Source organism: Colletotrichum orchidophilum (genome assembly GCF_001831195.1).
Source record: "Colletotrichum orchidophilum strain IMI 309357 chromosome Unknown Scaffold_9.1, whole genome shotgun sequence".
NCBI classification, from domain to species: domain Eukaryota; kingdom Fungi; phylum Ascomycota; class Sordariomycetes; order Glomerellales; family Glomerellaceae; genus Colletotrichum; species Colletotrichum orchidophilum.
The window spans coordinates 19,005-36,610 of record NW_019172965.1 but is presented as its reverse complement, the minus strand read 5'-3'; the positions used below and the strand labels follow the sequence as shown (position 1 = coordinate 36,610).

The 17,606-nt window shown below is 53.1% G+C and overlaps 8 protein-coding genes across 8 annotated transcripts; 4 read left to right on the top strand and 4 right to left on the bottom strand.

The window, feature by feature from the left end:
* Nucleotides 1-112: 112 nt before the first annotated feature.
* CORC01_01648 (uncharacterized protein) lies at nt 113-607 on the bottom strand (the record flags this gene model as incomplete). Its single annotated transcript, XM_022613302.1, has 1 exon — nt 113-607. The coding sequence occupies one exon, from the start codon at nt 605-607 to the stop codon at nt 113-115; it is 495 nt and encodes a 164-aa protein (XP_022480028.1).
* Nucleotides 608-2,715: 2,108 nt separating this feature from the next.
* Nucleotides 2,716-4,491, top strand: CORC01_01647 (uncharacterized protein; the record flags this gene model as incomplete). Its single annotated transcript, XM_022613301.1, has 2 exons — nt 2,716-3,420; nt 3,574-4,491. The coding sequence occupies 2 exons, from the start codon at nt 2,716-2,718 to the stop codon at nt 4,489-4,491; spliced, it is 1,623 nt and encodes a 540-aa protein (XP_022480027.1).
* A 1,051-nt stretch (nt 4,492-5,542) lies between these two features.
* Nucleotides 5,543-7,447, top strand: CORC01_01646 (NCS1 nucleoside transporter; the record flags this gene model as incomplete). Its single annotated transcript, XM_022613300.1, has 4 exons — nt 5,543-5,697; nt 5,765-5,932; nt 6,008-6,239; nt 6,308-7,447. The coding sequence occupies 4 exons, from the start codon at nt 5,543-5,545 to the stop codon at nt 7,445-7,447; spliced, it is 1,695 nt and encodes a 564-aa protein (XP_022480026.1).
* Nucleotides 7,448-7,607: 160 nt separating this feature from the next.
* CORC01_01645 (uncharacterized protein) lies at nt 7,608-9,494 on the bottom strand (the record flags this gene model as incomplete). The annotated part of the gene is made up of 6 exons (XM_022613299.1): nt 7,608-7,670; nt 7,740-8,521; nt 8,576-8,667; nt 8,723-9,044; nt 9,121-9,300; nt 9,356-9,494. 6 exons carry the CDS (start codon nt 9,492-9,494, stop codon nt 7,608-7,610), a joined length of 1,578 nt encoding a protein of 525 aa, XP_022480025.1.
* A 212-nt stretch (nt 9,495-9,706) lies between these two features.
* Nucleotides 9,707-11,710, top strand: CORC01_01644 (uncharacterized protein; the record flags this gene model as incomplete). Its single annotated transcript, XM_022613298.1, has 3 exons — nt 9,707-11,147; nt 11,222-11,408; nt 11,491-11,710. Coding segments are annotated over 3 exons (1,848 nt in total), but the record flags the coding sequence as incomplete, so codon positions are not given.
* Nucleotides 11,711-12,422: 712 nt separating this feature from the next.
* CORC01_01643 (uncharacterized protein) lies at nt 12,423-14,237 on the bottom strand (the record flags this gene model as incomplete). Its single annotated transcript, XM_022613297.1, has 6 exons — nt 12,423-12,562; nt 12,619-12,828; nt 12,888-13,022; nt 13,081-13,287; nt 13,347-13,554; nt 13,611-14,237. The coding sequence occupies 6 exons, from the start codon at nt 14,235-14,237 to the stop codon at nt 12,423-12,425; spliced, it is 1,527 nt and encodes a 508-aa protein (XP_022480023.1).
* A 625-nt stretch (nt 14,238-14,862) lies between these two features.
* Nucleotides 14,863-15,882, top strand: CORC01_01642 (uncharacterized protein; the record flags this gene model as incomplete). The annotated part of the gene is made up of 3 exons (XM_022613296.1): nt 14,863-15,024; nt 15,080-15,262; nt 15,319-15,882. 3 exons carry the CDS (start codon nt 14,863-14,865, stop codon nt 15,880-15,882), a joined length of 909 nt encoding a protein of 302 aa, XP_022480022.1.
* Nucleotides 15,883-16,302: 420 nt separating this feature from the next.
* On the bottom strand, nt 16,303-17,259 carry CORC01_01641 (uncharacterized protein; the record flags this gene model as incomplete). The annotated part of the gene is made up of 1 exon (XM_022613295.1): nt 16,303-17,259. The coding sequence occupies one exon, from the start codon at nt 17,257-17,259 to the stop codon at nt 16,303-16,305; it is 957 nt and encodes a 318-aa protein (XP_022480021.1).
* Nucleotides 17,260-17,606: the final 347 nt, after the last annotated feature.

Sequence of the window (17,606 nt, the reverse complement as noted above, 5' to 3'; positions counted from 1 at the left end):
GAAGGTTTCCATGAAAGGTCGTCGGGTATCGCACTATGAATACAAGACATCCACCATCGTATAAAGGCACATCATCTCTTTCGCTGGTCATTCCATCCTTACTGCCCATGGCTTATTTCGTGTGTGTAACATGGTTAGCAGTATAAGCAGGCGCCATGGGAGCCACGCCACCTGAATCCGGCGCCACATACCCAGCCTGACCTGGCTGAGCCATGTGCGCATATCCGTACCCTTGGTTCTGACCTTGACCGTAACCCTGAGTATAGCCGTATCCGCTGTTGGTGTTGCTGTTTCCATAACCCTGGGCGGGAGGAGGTGGCGCGTCAGTGCCGATGCTGGAGCGGTTGTCGCCGCCGTAGTACTTTTGCATCTCCTGCTGACGCCTCTTGCTCTTGTTCTTGTGGCGGCGGAAGAGACAGATGGCGATGATGATCGCGGCGAGGAAGAGGATCACGCCGATGACGATCGCGGCGATGATGCCGCCTCCGATGACTCTGACGCCGGTCCGGGCTCTGCCGATGCTACTTGTCCGGCTCGAGGTTGCGCGGGTGAAAAGCCTTGCGACATCGTGGGCGGCATTTGCGGCTCCGACTTGGATAGCGGGCATGGTGATGAACTTGTTACTTTCGAATATGACTGAGGAAAAGTGAAATCAGATTTGCGTTGAACAGTATTTTGTGTCAGGGTTTGGTAATGTGGCTTTCAAACAAGTTGGTTGATTATTGTAGTACTTTCAAAGAGAAACAAGCAGTCAAAAGTCAAGGCATATACTCAAGACTTTATCATTTCTGAGTTGACGCGCTAGACTTTCAGAACGTCATCCCAAGGGACTCAAGCCACACGCCAAAGCAGACTGAGGTGACCACCACCCTTAGTGATCCTACATCACCGCCTCAAATCGTTCTGAACCAGGGCGATGCCAAATGACATCGCCTGTGGCACAGCACACACTGAACCATCCCGATTAGGCAATACGAGTGGCTGTCCTCCACTGTCACAATTGGAATGGCTTCTTTGGCACGTCTAGCTGCCTGGTTCCGAGTGGTTGTGCACTGGTAGCGGCCGCAGTAGCTCCACACCAGGACCGCGGGATCGGCCGTTGATGTCATCGGTCTCACTGCCAAGACGGTGAGATCAGCCATGGCGAACACCATTTGGCTATGCGAATAGCTCCCTCCAGACGGTAGACTGTAGACCTTCATACTCGGCCAGTCGGTCTTCCGCGGGGCAGGACGCATTATCGGCGTACGCCGTTCCAAGGCGGTTTGAGAAGTTCGGTGTAAAAAAATTACCAAGGAACAGGAAAATGGGGCGTTGTGCTGCGACCACGCGGATCGGACCCGGATTCGGCTCTGGCGATGTTTAAGATCGGGCGGCCTACCTGTCTACCAGCGCCGATGAGGACATGGCTCATCTGTTCCCCGCCCAGGGGACCAGTGAACCCTCAACATTGGTGATCCTTGGCTACAGCACTGCCTTGTACGATTGCAGCTGCCCCTGTGTATGTTGCTGGCTGGAGAGCACAATTAGTTGCACATGTCGCCCGAGTGAAGTGGCCGACTAAGGTAAATGAGATCGAGCATCCTGTTCTTTGAGACCAGGTCAAGTCAAAACTTCTTGGGTGAGATGAGTCTCATATCATGACTGTACGTTCATTTCCCCTCGTCGCTGGTCATCATTGGAGCTTTGAGCTCACTTGGACAGCTACCGTTGATGGCCCCGTTTGAAATTCTCCAAAGATTTTGAGTGATATGTTTGTTGCGCTCGAATAAATGACTCGCTCAGATTTCGATATATTTGTACGTAAGAATTTCCAGGGTGTTGACAATTGTGACACCCAAAGCCGGACACTCGCCGACTACAGTGGTTTGATGCTAGGCTTTCCACTGTAAAGAGTTTCTCATAGACCTGAATTCTCTCATCGAGCATATGGAACAATCATTGCGACTCCTCCCATCATCTGAGAAGCTCAGAGTATCCATAGATGTCCCGTAGAAGGTGAAGCAGCTTACTTGGCTTGCGACACTAGATCAATATACTGAGGCCGAGACGGATCAGTACCCGTGTGGACCTCTTCTCAGAATTAAACGGAAAACAACAACGGACCGACCACACTTGATCAAGGTTGGTCGCAAGCTCCGATGTACCGCTGCAAGTGGCCCTCCTCCCCTCCCTCACCCCTCACTCATATCGGGAAACCCCTGCAGCTCGCGGGGGCTGGGCTGGTTTGTCCAGATCAAGATGATCTGATAAGATTAAAAAAAAAGGTATTACTCACCACACATACCACACGCGCACAGCATACTGCTGTCCACCCATTCAAACTACAACTACACCCTTGTCTTTGCTTTTCAGCAGCCTCCCAGGTGCCCCAAATTTCGCAAAACCGGCTGCAGAACTGCTGCAGAACTGCTGCAGAGCTGCAGAAAATCGCTCGCTCGCTTGGAGGAGGAGGGAGGGGAAGAACGTGCTAACGACGGTTGGCTTCCGTCGACCACAGCTCCATCCCGAATCGAAGCGACACAAACGCCCGCCAACGGAAGTAAGGCAAATCCAGGACCCTCTCAATCACAATCTTCCGCCTTTATTCTCTATTTCTCTCATCCGGTATTGCTCTCTGCCGCCGCCCCGGTTGCTCTACAGACTGGAGTTAGCCGCACCGATCTATCCAGCCCAAGTCACATATATATATATATATATATATATGTATGCCAGATGGCGCCCTTGGTCCCTCCCACGCGACGCTCGCGTAACGGCTGCATTGACTGCCGCAAGGCAAAGGTCAAGTGCGACGAGATTCGCCCCTCGTGCGGAACTTGCGCGCGACGCAGACTCGTGTGCCAGGGGTACAAGACGCAACCCGGCGCTGCCCAGCATGCCCGGCACTCACCCTCGTCTCTACTTGCCGTCGCCGCCGCCGCAACAGGGAAGGAGCCGGCGTCAGCTTCGGGACCCGCGTCAAAATCTCCGGGGGCGCTCTCGGTAACCGTCTCGGCCGGGTCTACAAACAGCAGCCCGACGACGCTGGTGGGGCAAAGCGCATCGACAGCGTCAAATCGGTCGACGCTGGCTCTAGACACGCGGACTTTCTCTCTGCTTCCTCCCGGCTCGGTACCCGCCGCGGACCAGCCGTATCTTGAACTCTACTTCAACAGACATCCCTTTGAGCTGCTGATTGGTCACGAGTTCGTATGCGAGATGAACGCCAACATCGTGATGATGCTGCAGCAGGATCCGGTGGTGATTGCTGACACGATATCGGCCATCGGCTACTCGTACGACGTGGGCAGTTCGTCGGCGGCTCTGCTCCCGGTGCTAAACCGGAGGGCAAAGATCCTCGCCAACCTGAGGAACATGAAGCCCTCGACTCACTACTTTGAAGAGGCGCTCTTCTTACTTCTCGGCTTGTGTGCCATGGAGGTGAGTTCTTTTTCTCCTCTCCCTCTCGTGTGGGTCCAATTCAACACACTTCTGCTTAGGATTGGGACATAAGCCCGTGAACCCTGCATTAGATGGATGAATGGATGGGCCACCACACCCCAGTGACCGAATCGCATTGCTCACCGGGTTTAGCTCGTCACTCTGGCACAACCGGGACACCATGCAACCATACCCACAGTCCTATCAAACGTGGCCTCCCTGATCAGCCACCACGTTTCTACAGGAGGCGACGTATCGTCCGTGGCGAGATATTACCTCCGCGCACTGGCAAGGCAAGATCTCGTCGTCTCACTGATCCAGCTACGCCGCCCTAGAATACCCAGCTATGTCTGGCTAGAAAACGAAGCGGCTAAGCCAGACCGCCTGCTTGGGTATACCGTAACCCTCATGCCCTTGCTAGAAGAGCTCTGCACGATGGCCGAGGAAATCCGCAATCAGATTCTGCAACCTGCTTTTCCAAATACCCTCCTAGGCAGCACATTACCATCTCCAATAACCCCGGAAGAGGGTGGTGGCTCATCATCCCCGCCCGTCTGCCTCGACGGCTGGCTCGATGCCGGCTACGACAACCTCGCCCTCCGCGCCGACTCCCTCCGCCTGCGCCTCGAATCCTGGAAGCCCACTATCGCAGACAGCCTCTCCTTCCGCTCGGCACGCAAATTCCGCGCCCAGGCCGCCTGCTACTGTGCGGGCGCCCTCCTCTACCTGCACCGTCTCTTCCACCTCCCCGGGTCCTCGGCGGCAGAGGAGGCGGACGCCGAGGCTCTGAGTAGGGCCCACGACGTGATGTTGTACACGAGCGGCCCGCCCTCCGAGTCCAAGATGCTGCTGTGGCCCGTCTTCATGGCCGCGTGCGAGATGCTGGACGCGGACGACCGGGCTACCGTGCTGGACGTCTTTGATGCGATTGGCACGCACCGCAAGACGGTGACGGTCGAGCGGACGAAGATGTTTGTCGAGGAACGGGTATGGAAGGCGAGGGACGAAGGGAGGGAATGGAATTGGATGATTTTAGCGCAAGAGTTCCCGGGAGAGTGTTTGCCGATCTGATTCATAGCATCCGGGGGGGTTCGGGCGTGTGGGCGGCGCGTCTTTAAATTAAAAGCACTCATTCAACCCCGGTGTTCGGGTTGTGGCGGCGGGCGGGCGGCACTCATCGCCTCTCTCTACCGCATAAGCATGATTTTCTTGAAAGGAACGGTGCATAGCTAGCTGAAGAAACTTCACACAGGACATGTTGACGTTGAAATAGGCTTCATTGCAAGCGCATCACTCGTCGTGGATCGGTCCCACGCGGACCTAGTCTTTGACGGTTGACTGATTCATTAGCTCTGAACCTGGCCGGCCACGTTGCGGCGCAGGCTTTGGCTATCTTTGCTATCATGGCAAGCTATCTTGATAAAGCACGACAAGACGTCAGTCAGAGTGTCGAAAGCCTTGGACAAGGTGGATGGACCAATCATTGTCTAACAGCGGTGGCACACTTGCTTTCCTGCATGTGTCTCTGCCAGGTCTTTACAGCATTTACAGCCCGCGCCTTAAGAGCGGATATCCGATCGACCAGCCTTTTTCAACCATCAGTCGTCTCCCCCCCAAAGGAATGTGTTTCCATTTCAGAACTCAAGCTACTACTCTCCATACAAAAATCGTCAGATCAGGTGCGGGGTCCAATGTGACCTCGGAGACAATCGGCGCCGCGCTTGCTGGAAGACTGAGAGTCTCTGTGCTGATCCCTGGAGGTGGCTTCAGGGATCTATGAATCTGATAAGGTCGAGCTGCAGATGGACTCGCACCACTCGATCAATCTGATAAGCTCTAGGATGGAGGGTGGACTATCCCCGTGTGGGGGGGATGCGGTGTTTTTATTACCGACATAAGAGCCACATCTGCTCTTTAGGCCAAAGTATTCCGTTCGAGTAGAAGAATTGGCACCGAGACTACTCTCAAGTTTCGACTTTGTGTCTGAGTTCCCAAGTTCCTCAACGAACTTTAGAGACATTTGGCACCGATTCGCGGTACAGACAGACGTTTTTCTCGTCTAGACACCAGAGTGGAACTTATCGTCCGGCATTAGACCCGCCATCTAGCGTCCTAGGACACAATGGCGAAAGCACTGCTCGAACGATTTCGGGTCCGGGATGACCACGAGCACGGATACGAGACGACAAAATGGATCAATCCTGACATTGCACCTCTGCCCCCGAACAGGAAGACTTGGGGAATGTGGGCATTCCTAGGATTTGGATCCATCTCCAAGTAAGTCCGATGAGATGCCAAGAAAGCTCGCTATTCGAGGCTTCTGTACTCACCATGAGGTTCCTAGTCTCTGCATTTCAGCATGGACAGGCGCGGCATCGTTACTCTCGCTAGGTCTCACAATCCCACAGACCATCGGTCTGATGATTCTGGCTAGAGCCCTCATCTGTCTGCTCGTCATCGGCAACGGATGGATGGGCTCGGAATGGCACATTGGCTTCACCGTGTCTCAAAGGTAAGCGACAGCACTCATTTCTGCGCTTGCTTCTAGGAAAACAAGGCCTTACCAAACTGACAAATTTCAATGCAGAATCATTCTTGGCATGAACGGTGCCTACATCGGTCAGCTGATCCGTATCATGCTGTCAATTGTCTGGTACGGATCTCAAGCCTGGCTAGGCGGTCTCTGCGTATCCGCCATGCTGAGCAGCTGGAGCTACAACTTCTTAATGATGGAGAACACGCTCCCGGAAAGCGCGCACATGGTCACCAGAGACCTTGTGGGATTTGTCATCTTCCACTTGATCTCTGTTCCATTCCTGGTGAGAGAACATGGCCATTATTCAACACTCAACAAGCGTCTTGCTAACCACTTCTTCACGCTGTATAGCTCATCAGAATTGAAAAGGCTAAGGTGCCCGTAATCGCAGCCAACCTAATCGTCTTCGTCACCATGATGGGCATCACAATCTGGGCCTGCACCACCGGAGGCACAGGCCCCCTCTTCGAATCCGGCGCGAAGCAGCCCTCCCTCCTGACCAAGGAATGGGCTTGGGTCTACGGCATCATCGCCTCGGTTGGCAACATCTCGGCCGGCATCCTGAACCAGAGCGACTTTACGCGTTTCGCCCGCAAGCAAGGGATCCAGGTCCCCGGCATCATCTTCTCCCTCTTCATCCCCGGCATGATCGTCCCCATCTTCGCCATCCTGACCGCCTCGGCGTCCATGGAAATCTGGCAGCTCGAGGAGCCCATGTGGAACCCCCTGACTGTCATCACGCAGTGGATGATGGACGACTACAGCTCCAAAGCCCGCGCCGGCGCCTTCTTTTGCAGTCTCGGGTTCGTCCTGGGCCAGATCGCCGAGAACATCCTCGGCAATGGGTATGCTGCCGGCATGGATCTCGCAGGTCTGCTCCCCACCTGGTTCACCATCAAGCGCGGTGCCCTCCTTGCCGCGGCTCTGTCCTGGGCCGTCCAGCCGTGGGAGTTTTACAACACCGCCAGCACGTTTGTTTCTGTCGCAGCCAGCTTCTCCGTCTTCATGGGCCCCTTGACCGGTATCATGATGACTGACTACTTTGTCCTCCGCCGACAAAAGATTGAAATCAGCCAGCTGTACACCGGGTCCAAGGAGGGCGCCTACTGGTACACCTACGGCTTCAACTGGAGAGCGTTCGTCGCTTGGGTCGTCTGCTTCGTCCCCGCCATGCCGGGGATGATTGCCGCCGTCAATCCCAACGTCAAGATCAACGACGGACTCTACAAGTACTACCTCGGAAACTACATTTTCGGATTCTTGGAAGCTGGAGTGCTGTACGCAGTCTTGACTTTCGTTTTCAAGCCCAAGAGACTTGGCTACCAGGATGGCTTTGACCTCTACGGCACGTTTGATGACGACACCGCAATCAGCAAGGGCATGGCGCCTTTCGAGAGACCAAAGGGACTGGACGGGCTTATTGATGGAACACCTGTGCACCTTGAAGATGATGACTCTAAGAACAAGCCCGGCCCTTCAAATGCTGTCTAAGCACTCAACTTCAACGCCGACAGGAGGAGACTGAAGCTATTAGATATAATCATATAGCTGACATAGCATTTGATCACATATAGACTTGATTTGATTCTTTGAAATTCTTGAAAAGGACCAATCAGCTTTTGACTAGGCTAGGATCCTATTTTGAGCATCTCTAACCCCAATATCTCCCTATTACCTTCGCAAGACGTTCCACTCCAGAATTGATTTCTTCATTCTACAGCACAAATATATCAGTTCATCCTTTATTCGCTTCAGTCTCGTAGAGTGAGATATCATGACTTACCGTCGGCGTAGCAAAAGAAAACCGGAAATGCGCCGTGCGCGGATCAGCACCCCGGGCCGACGTAGTCATCTTCTCTGGACCTTGCCAAGCATGATAGTACGACCCCGGTGTAAGGAGCACGAGTTCCGTCGCCCACGCCTGCCACAGCTCGTTTGCAAAATCTTGCTCTGGATCTCTATTGTTCGCGGCACCTTCAATCTGCATGAACCTTTCGACGCCGTCAAAGTAGAATTTGCACCACACAAACATGCCAGCGCCAGGATCAACGAAACTGAAAACCGGCTGTTTCACTTGGCCATCATGTGCACTTTTAATGCACGCTACAAGGCCCTGTGCTTGAGGCACGGGTGACTTCTCCGCGGGCACAATATCAAAGTGGGCGTGGAATGCGTCCAGGAGCCAGTCCCGTCTGGTGCGGTACTGCAACTGTAGGTTTTGGAGCCAGGTGAGGTAGCCGTCTACCCCCCACTTCCGAAGAAGGCCGAGGACAAATGCTTGGCTGAGACCAGCTGGGTCTTGCGTCTCGACCTCTGTTGCGCGGAGGAGACGCTCAGTGAAGACTGGATGGGCGACGAAGTATCCCAGGCGCAGACCGGGGAAAAGCGTCTTTGAGAAGGAGTCAAGGCGGATGACTCTGCCTTGCGTGTCCATGGAGAGGAACGTGGGTACGAGGGTGTTCAGGAATTCTGGGATAGGTTTAGGTATGGACGATGTCTCAACAGAGCTGCCGTAACTTGGGTATTGGAGAAAGTAGTAAGGGTCATCCTCGACGATGATGATATCTATCATATGTTAGAGACTGGACCATCAGCGGAAAATGTGCAGCTCAAGCGCACCAAACTCGACACAGATGTCGTAAATCTCCCTCCGTCTTTCTTTTGAAATCGTGATTCCTGTTGGATTCGATCCGACAGACACGAGATAGAGTCTATGTCTCATCAGACTCAAAAATCCAATGGCGTGAGATTTGATGGGACACTTACACTCGTGGTCTTCGGGCCCCTCTATCCCTCTCATCCCAATGCATCAAAATATTTCTGAGGTTCTTCGCCATCATTCCCGCCGCATCGGCAGCCACGGGAACAGCTTTGACTCCCAGTGGAATCCAAAGAGCTTGCGCTGATGGATACGTAAATTCTTCAACAAGAATGTAGTCGTCATCTTCGCAGAGCAGCCCGACGACTTTGGCCCACGCGTTGGTGTTACCGGGGTGTAGTAAACACTCGTACTCATAGGGCGGAGAATGAACCCTTTCAGTGAGCTCTTTTGCTAAATCTAACAGCTGCCGGTTGCCAGCCCCAGAGCCTGTTCGTCGTCAATATGAAAATGCAAGTCGGGAGTTGGAGGGTTCACTGAAACCAGTCCAGGTGGGACGGCATACCGTATTGAAGGAATTGAGTCAAATCTAAATCCCCTATAGAAGATCCACGTCCAAATGTCAGACCCAGTACATCATCTTTGTTTTGACCATCGGAATGTCGATCCGCTGTTAGAGAGGCCGCGGGAGATAGACACTCGAATTTGGCTTGGTCGAGGGGAAACAGAGATGGATGAGGCAGCCCTGCCGATTGTCAGATATCAAGTTATGGAATTCGGCTGAGAGACGGCGGTGTTACCTCCTGCAAAGCTGACCATGCCATCGTATCCCATAAATTTGATAATGTCTTTCAACGGCGAGGGATGGCGAGCTTTACTCTTCGCGTTGATGTGGTGGGACAAGTCTACCATAGCGGACTTGTAACCAAGGCTTCCCATCTTGCCAGCGGTCTCCGGCGTAGTTTGAGTCGCAGGGGTCAAATGATACCAAGGGGCTTGAGCAAGGGCAATATGCCAAGTTTACTCAGCCTTCGACAAAATCCCGAAAAACCAGTGGACTTCTCGCCGAAGCATCTGGTGTCTTATCTAAGCTTCATATTCTTTGTATGTTCCCGTTCATCGCCCTATCAGACTGTCTCACACGCCAATAGCCGGCTCTTCGGCCGGAGATCCGATTGAAGCATGGGTACGTATCTTATCAGTCAGGTTCCCGCGGAGGAAGATACCAGCCGTTATCGGCCCCACATCGGAACGGATCTCGGACCCCATCGGAGGCCAGTTCTGTTACCGAAACCCTCGTAGGATTGGCATATTCATCAAACAGTCTGGAGCCTGTAGCCCTCGTTGAATTACACGAAAGGTATTCACGCATTGAGGTTGCTTCCACCATGGGCAATACCATTTCATACCAAGAAACGCCGGTCGAGCTCGAACTGGGTGACCGAGGCACAATCCGCGGCCTCCAGCTCGACGACAAGTCCCGACGCTACACCGGGGTTCCTTACGCCCTGCCGCCGACTGGCGAACACCGGTGGCGCAAACCTCGGCCGTTGCCCACGTCATACTCCTACACCGATGGTAATGGAGGTGCCTATGACGCGACAAAGTTCAAATCCGTGTGCCCTCAGAAGGCCTTCCACGTGGTCAAGCCAGATGGCGGAGGAAATACGTACAGCGAAGACTGCTTATTCGTCAACATTTGGACCCCCGTGCCAAAAGAGGGCGAGGCAAACAAGAAATGGCCGGTACAGCTCTGGATCCATGGCGGCTGGTTCCAGATGGGCGATCCATCCCAAGAGCCGGGGATGGACGCGACGGAGCTGATTACTACGGGCGGGCTCAACGCCGTTGTCGTAGCGATCGGATACCGCCTCAACGTGTTTGGGTTTCTCGCGGGTAACGATCTCCTGCAGGAAAGCAACGGCGAAGCAGGAGGAAATTTTGGTCTATGGGATCAACGCGTGGCGGCAGAATGGGTAAAGGACAACATTGCTTATTTCGGAGGAGACCCGGGGAACCTGACGCTCGCCGGCCGCAGTGCTGGGGCGTACAGCGCCGAAGCACAGATGCTCTACGACTTTCGGAAAGCCGGTAGCAGCTCTTCGCTGTATCGTCGCATTTTCATGGACTCGAACGCGATTCCAGCGCAGCCAAAGTCTCTCGCCGATGTCCAAGGCCAATTTGAGGAGCTCTGCGAATATTTCAAGATCGACGTTGCTATTTCTGGAGGCGAAAAGCTCTCGATTCTTCGGGGGAAGACGGTTGAGGAGCTAGTGGAGGCGATCCCTAAGTTGAATAATCACACATTCCGACCCGTTACAGATGATGTCTTCATACACTCGGGTATGATTGAGTACCTCCAAAGCAAGGGGTTCGCAGACGAGTTCAAACGAAGAGGGTACAAGTTACTCATCGGCGAGGTCCGCAATGAAGAGACTCTCTACTCCTCCTACAATTCGCCTACAGAGCCCACGCTGGAAGCTCTGCGCTTGCAAGTCTCAAACTACTATGCTCCAGACGTCACAGACCGTGCTATTCAACAGTATACCTTGCCAGAAACAAACAAATTGCAAGACTGGAAAACCGCCTTTGGTAGGAAAGCCCGCGTGCAAAGGAAAGGAGTGCAGTTTGGTACAGGGCTACCATTGCTGACCAATTTGACCTAGGATCAATCGTTTCGGACGGCCAAGTGCGCGCGCCATCCAGGGCGCTGGCGAAAACGCTGGTTGACAACGGCGTTAACATTCGAGACGTGTGGCGGTACCAAATCGCCTACAGGCTGTCCTTCATTGACGAAAAGGTAGCGCCGGCATCGTTCGGGGTGGCGCATGCCATGGATAGGCCGATCTGGAAGTGAGTCCCTTTTTCTTCTCCTTTCGCATACCTTACTTGAACCCGTCATCTATACGCGCTTGCTGACATGTCGACAACCCAGCTTTTCAATCACTCATGGACCTACCGCGGCCGAAAGAAAGCTGATGGAAGACTGGATCCAAATCTTGGTCAATTTCGTGAACGATACTGTGGACTACGAGTTTGGGACAAAGAGCGTTGACCAGATGAAGGTCTTGACTCCGGAGGGAACGATCGAAGTTCGACCTGATGAGCGATGGAATGAGCTGGTGGAGTTAGGGGATATTTTTGCTGGCAAGTGAGCCTCTCTCTGATCCGAGGCCACCGGTAGCATCAATTCGAAGACTTTTGAATCACTTTCACTTGCAGCTTGAATCTAATGGTGCGTCATTCGACCTCTACGAAAAGCTATCGATGAAGGCTACACTGTTGACACTACGTGGTCTCTGGGTTCCGACGAAGCACAACACCACCAGCACGTTCTACACTTTGTGCGGCAAGCATGACCAACGAGATACGAAGTAATTACGCGCCGGACCAGAGTCGGCAGAGTGGCCAAGACATGGATCGCTTCGAAGAAGTTCGCTGAGCTACTACAGCACGGTTGGCAAATCCACAGTGCTGTACCACCTCGAGTGGCCATGGATTGCCCTCCACGGCGTCATGCTGGTCTCGGCGATTGCATTCTCATTTGTCACACTCAGCAACTTCGGCAGTCGTGACAATTTGCCGTTGTGGAAGAGCAGTTCTTTGGGGCCGCCATTAGGCATGGGCGCGATGTCGGCGGTGTTCAGAGCCGCAGCACTACTGGGCAAGATAGAAGACACTGCTGGGAAAGCCAGTGTGCATTTGCTTGGAAAAGATAGCGAGCAGAAGGAATCTTGTATTGATCGTACAATAGTTTCAAGCCCGTCCGAATCACAACATAGTTATTTATTAAAAACTTGATCGAGCGGTTACTAGAATACCTCATTGATGTCACAACAGGCAAGAGGCGGCAGTTTCCAAGACCGGCTAATACTTGTACTTGAAGTAAATGTTCTCCCTGTCCGTCATGTCGGCCTCAGCGTTCAACTTTCCGAGACGCTCGCTTTCCTCTTCCGAGATTCCTTGCTCGCGAATAAGCTTATCCCGCCTCTTATTCTCCCAAATGTCTTGGATGAAAAGTCAGCCTTCACATTCAGATATTATGAGCGGGGCTGGCACCTACAGTAGAAGCGCCAAGTAGCCATGCTGCAGAACTCGACGCAGTAGAGAACAGCACAAGCAGTGAGACCACGAATGTACTTTGGTGCGTCAGATGCCACGAACATTTGGGCACCCACCGCGTTCCCCACGCAATAGGCGACAAATAGGACTGTGGATGTAACTGTCTTCTTGGTCCTACCTGCTACATTGGACGGCAAGAAAGTCCAAATCACTGTGTTCCGTCAGTATATGAAAAGACAGGGCGAACATGGTGGACGGCGAGACACGTACTCAGACCTGGCAGCGACCCGAAGACTTGCAGGATATACATTCCCCATCTCGTCCACTTCATAGACGTTGTGGGAAGAAAGGCCAGAGCCATCATGCCACTGAAAGCCGGCAAGAGAGAAAACATCATCATCAAGACTAGTGAAGCCAAAAGTCAGTTGGTTCAAAGTCTAAGCTTTCATTGTAGGAGACTTACATCTAAGATTCGGCTTCTTCAACGTGACAAATCCAACTATCAAGAACCAGACGATGCTCACGCAGTAATAAGGGGTAGAGCCCTTCAGCAGCGTCTCCAGCGGTGTGAATCCGAATGACTTCCAGATCAATTTTGAAAATGTCGTGTTCGCTCCGTTAGGCAAGGCATTGATGATGGTAACGAAGAAGAAAAAATAGGTTTGGGGGTCTGCACATTGTAGCATCAGCCTCTGTTTTGCTCGCGTCGTTATGGCATCTAGTTCTTACCCTTGAATGTTGCCCACACCTGCTCCCATTTGAACTCGGATCTTTTTTGACGATCCGAGCCGGTCTGGTTGACGATGACGCGCGCCATGGCAGCCTTCTTCTCTTCTTCGTTGAGCCATCGGACTTCACGGGGTGTGCCGAGTATAAACCAGACTAGGATGCCGCACACAATCGTTAAACCGCCGAGAAATAGCGAGATTCCCTTCCACTAGCAAAGGTGTGTTAGCCCAAGTTGGTCGCGAGCAGGCTGAATACTCGACTTACTGCAGCCAAGCCATTCGGGTCTTTCTGGGCGTGCAGTCCAATTCCATACATGCAAAGCCCGGTAATGATGTTCATCCCGGCATTTGATGTTCCCCAAAGCAGAGACCTTAGGGTGTGTTCCTGGGAGGTATACCAAGTTCCGGTAATAAGCATAAACGTCGGCGAGATCGTGCACTCAAGGGCCCCCTGCAGCGTGCGAAGAATCATGAGATGCGCAAAGTTCTTGGCAAAGGCGATACAAAGGACGACCACACCCCATAGAACCATGACGACCGACAGGAACTTGCCCGTGTGGCTCTTCTGTATCAGCCAGTTTCCCGGGAACTCGCAGACGAGGTAGGAGATGTAGAAGATGGTGCTCAGCCAGTTGAACTGCTCGCCCACGAGCCCCGTGTCTTCCCGCAGGCCAAAGACGGCTTGGACGCTGAGGGATGTCTTGTCGGCTTGCTGCGTGCCATAGCACACCCACATCAGCGGGAGGAGCCATAGATCGATTTTGAAACGAAGATTTCGGAAGTAGCTGTCGGAATATTCGGTCGCATCTTCGACGGAGCCTTCGAGGATATCATCTGGCTTGCTGGTCTCGTCAACTTTGGGTGACTTCTTGGAATCGGCTGTGGAGGCCATGTTGGATTCAACACTGATGTTTGAATGCAGCTACCAAACTCTCTAGTTACTAAGAACTTGTGTGAACAGTTCCATTCAAAATTCCACTTTGCAAAGCAACACATGGGTCCACCACGAAGAGGAACACACTGCTTATACGTATCTATGACTATCTTGTACAGTATTTGACCGGTGCAGATCCTCCGCATGCGTTATCAAGGAGACTTCTGAATCTTGGGGCCTCGGTCCCATTACTGGGGGTTTCGGCCGGATCTCATCCGGCCGCGATACCGGAGATAACGGCCCACGACGCATTCCTGGTTATATCAACAGCCATTCGACGATAAGAACGGCCGCGGTGTAAGAAGCCAGTTATCTACTTGGCGATAGTCGCCCGATCGAGATTACATATCGGCCCGCGATCCGGCCGACCTTACCTCAGGTTCACAAGCCCTCCCTATCGATGGTATTTGTCCACAGGACCAGATTCGTCATCTAGGAGTGCACAGATATGATGATTTCGAAACTTACTTGTGTACTTCTTGCGAACTGGCTTTCCTCTTGTGTATGATAGGACCCAAGGAACCTGGAGAATTGCACAAGGTCTCCGAACATTGCCATAACAACACACGAAGCAGATCACACTATGGCCAACCATATTCAGTCCTCCGTTGTGAATGCACCAGGAAAGACAAGGCTACGTGAGTCCTTGGAGCGCGCGAAAAGAGGTCAAGGGCCTAGTGTTGGTCAATGGCTCGAGTTTCCCGGCTATTCTCTGGCGAGAACGGTAGCACCTTTGGGCGAGGATGTGAGTGGGCATCGCCATCTTGCACCACACATGATACTAACTAAGCTGAGTCTAGTGGGTTCTCATAGACACAGAGCATGGGAACATTGATGACAGTCAGATGTATCTGCAAGTTGGGGCCATCTCAACCTCGGGGGTATCTCCAATTGTGCGAATACCCGCTTCAGAACATTGGATGATGAAGAGAGCTCTAGACTGTGGAGCACACGCAATCATGGTACCGATGTGTGAGACCAAGGTAAACCTCTTTTAACAATCACTTGAGATTTTGCCTTCAGCTAATGAGAAACCCAGGAGCAAGCTGAAGCCATTGTCCGCGCTTGCAAGTATCCCTCCTCGCGCTGGCCACAAGGGCTTCGAGGTGCTGGAGCAATGTTTGCCCCTGCAGCTTTCAACCAAAGCGGCCGAGAGTATCTTCTTACCGCCAACGACAACGTTATGATCTGCGTCCAGATTGAGAGCCGAAAGGCCGTGGAGAACGTTGAGGAAATCGCGGCTGTTGATGGCATCGACATGTTGTTCATCGGACCCAACGACCTCGCATCATCGATGGGATACGTGGCGTTTGACCATGCCTCAATACCCGAAGTCCAAGAAGCATCGGCCCGTGTGCTGAAAGCGGGGCTTGAAGCTGGAAAATACGTCGGCCACTTTGCGCTTGGTGCTGATGCTGCGGCGTTGAAGTATGAGCAAGGCTTTCACTTTGTCAACTGCGGAGCCGATATCGTTGCCATTACAGCCTGGATGTCTGCCGAGATGGCGAAGTTGAGGGTCTTGGTGGCGGACACAGGGAGGGGAAGAGACGAGGTCAGACAGAAGACTGATACAAACAAGGAAAGCCAAGATTTAGAGGACTGATCACTTGCAAGCGAGGGTCATATTGGCTAATTATAGCTAAGGTATAGGTAGTCAACCTCGGCGCTAGTGTACATGTACAACTGGACATTGCTGATAACTATAAGTTGACATGACGTTGTCGGAAAGACCTGACTAATGGTGCAGTCACTACTTCACCAGAGCACAGGACATCAAGCACGAGAAAACGCAAAAGTCATTCGTCAACGCGAATTTCCAGGCGCAAATAAAATCAGCCTACCCGAAGAACACCTATAGCGCACTGAAGGATTGCCGACGCCGACGATGCAGGACCCGGCAAGACCGTTCCAGAACAAATGAAGCATGATTTGCAAATGAGGAAGAGCTCCGTCGTCTCAGCTCGGTGATGAAGCATGGGTTTGGCTTTTGATGCAAAATGTAGCATGAAACATACACAACTACCTACTCAGACGACGCCGGTTGATTATCCAGCACCCACCTCACCCCGCGAACAACGACCTCCGGCTGCGTCATCTGCACAAAATGCCCACTCTCTCTCGCAAATATAATCTCACTCCTCCTAGAGAGCTTCAAAAACTCTCTCATGAGCCCCTCACTCTTCGCATCAACAGTCTCAATAATCGCCCTGACATGCCTCCTCTCCTCCTCCGTCCCGTTCCCCCTCGCGACGCCCGCCGCGTATAACCCGCTCCAATCCCGGCTCCGCGTACCCGCAATCACATACACCGGCTTGTCACCGAGAAGCGGCTGTCTGGTCTCCAAGCCCTTCCTTCTGAGCGTCTCAAAACTCGGCGCGTACCCCTCGGAATTCTCCCGCTGCGCAATCAGCTTGTGCTTCTTGGTGGCCTCCGCCGCGATAAAGGCGTCCCACTCCTCTTGCGTGAGCTTATGCGACGCCGCCAGCCCCCAGGCGGCGTATACATTGACCCCCGCGGCGACGGTCCAAAGGACGGGATCATTGACGTTCAGCACAAGCGGCGCCGTCTCGTGGTTCGCGTCCACAAGCACAAGGCCTGCGACCTGACTGGTCCCCTTGAGAGCAAAGTACTCGTGCGTGAGCACGCCCGCCCAGGAGTGCCCCGCGAGAATCAGCGGGTTCGGAATGGGCGCGTGTTCGAGCAGGAGAGCGAGCTCTAAGGCGATGTTCTCGGCCGTCGGGGGGGAGGGCGAGGGGTCTGAGTTCCGGTAGCCGGAACGGTCATACGTGTAGCTCCGCAACTGAGAGGGGCCGAGAAGCCGCACTACGGCTTGCCAGTTGAGGGCGTCGCTGGCCACGCCGGAAACGAAGAGCACGACGGGGTCTGTGGGGCTTCTGGGCTCCGGTCCATGGGCGTAGAGTGCTAGAGAGTGGGTGCCGATGTTGACGAGACGGCCGTTTGGAGGAAGAGTTGAAGTCATTATTGGGATATGTATGTGTGAAGTCTGAGGGTTTATGTATTCTTGGCAACTCACAAGAGGGTTGGGATTTTGAAGGTCACGGTTTGCCAATTGAATTGAATACAACAGACGGTTTCAGAAGGACAAAAACCGATAAAATAGTAAGACAATGAAAGAGCGATGAAGTTAGTTTATAATGTCATCAGTCGGCGCCCTTCTAAGAACACCCATAGCCGTGCTGAGCCGCGCAGCCCGCGCAGCCCCCTGTCCAGGCATACGTCTAATAACGCTTAACCGTTTATGTAGTAACTAACCGCCGTTGATTATAAAGCGTACAGGGCCTTCCCCGTCTTTAAGCGGCACAAAAC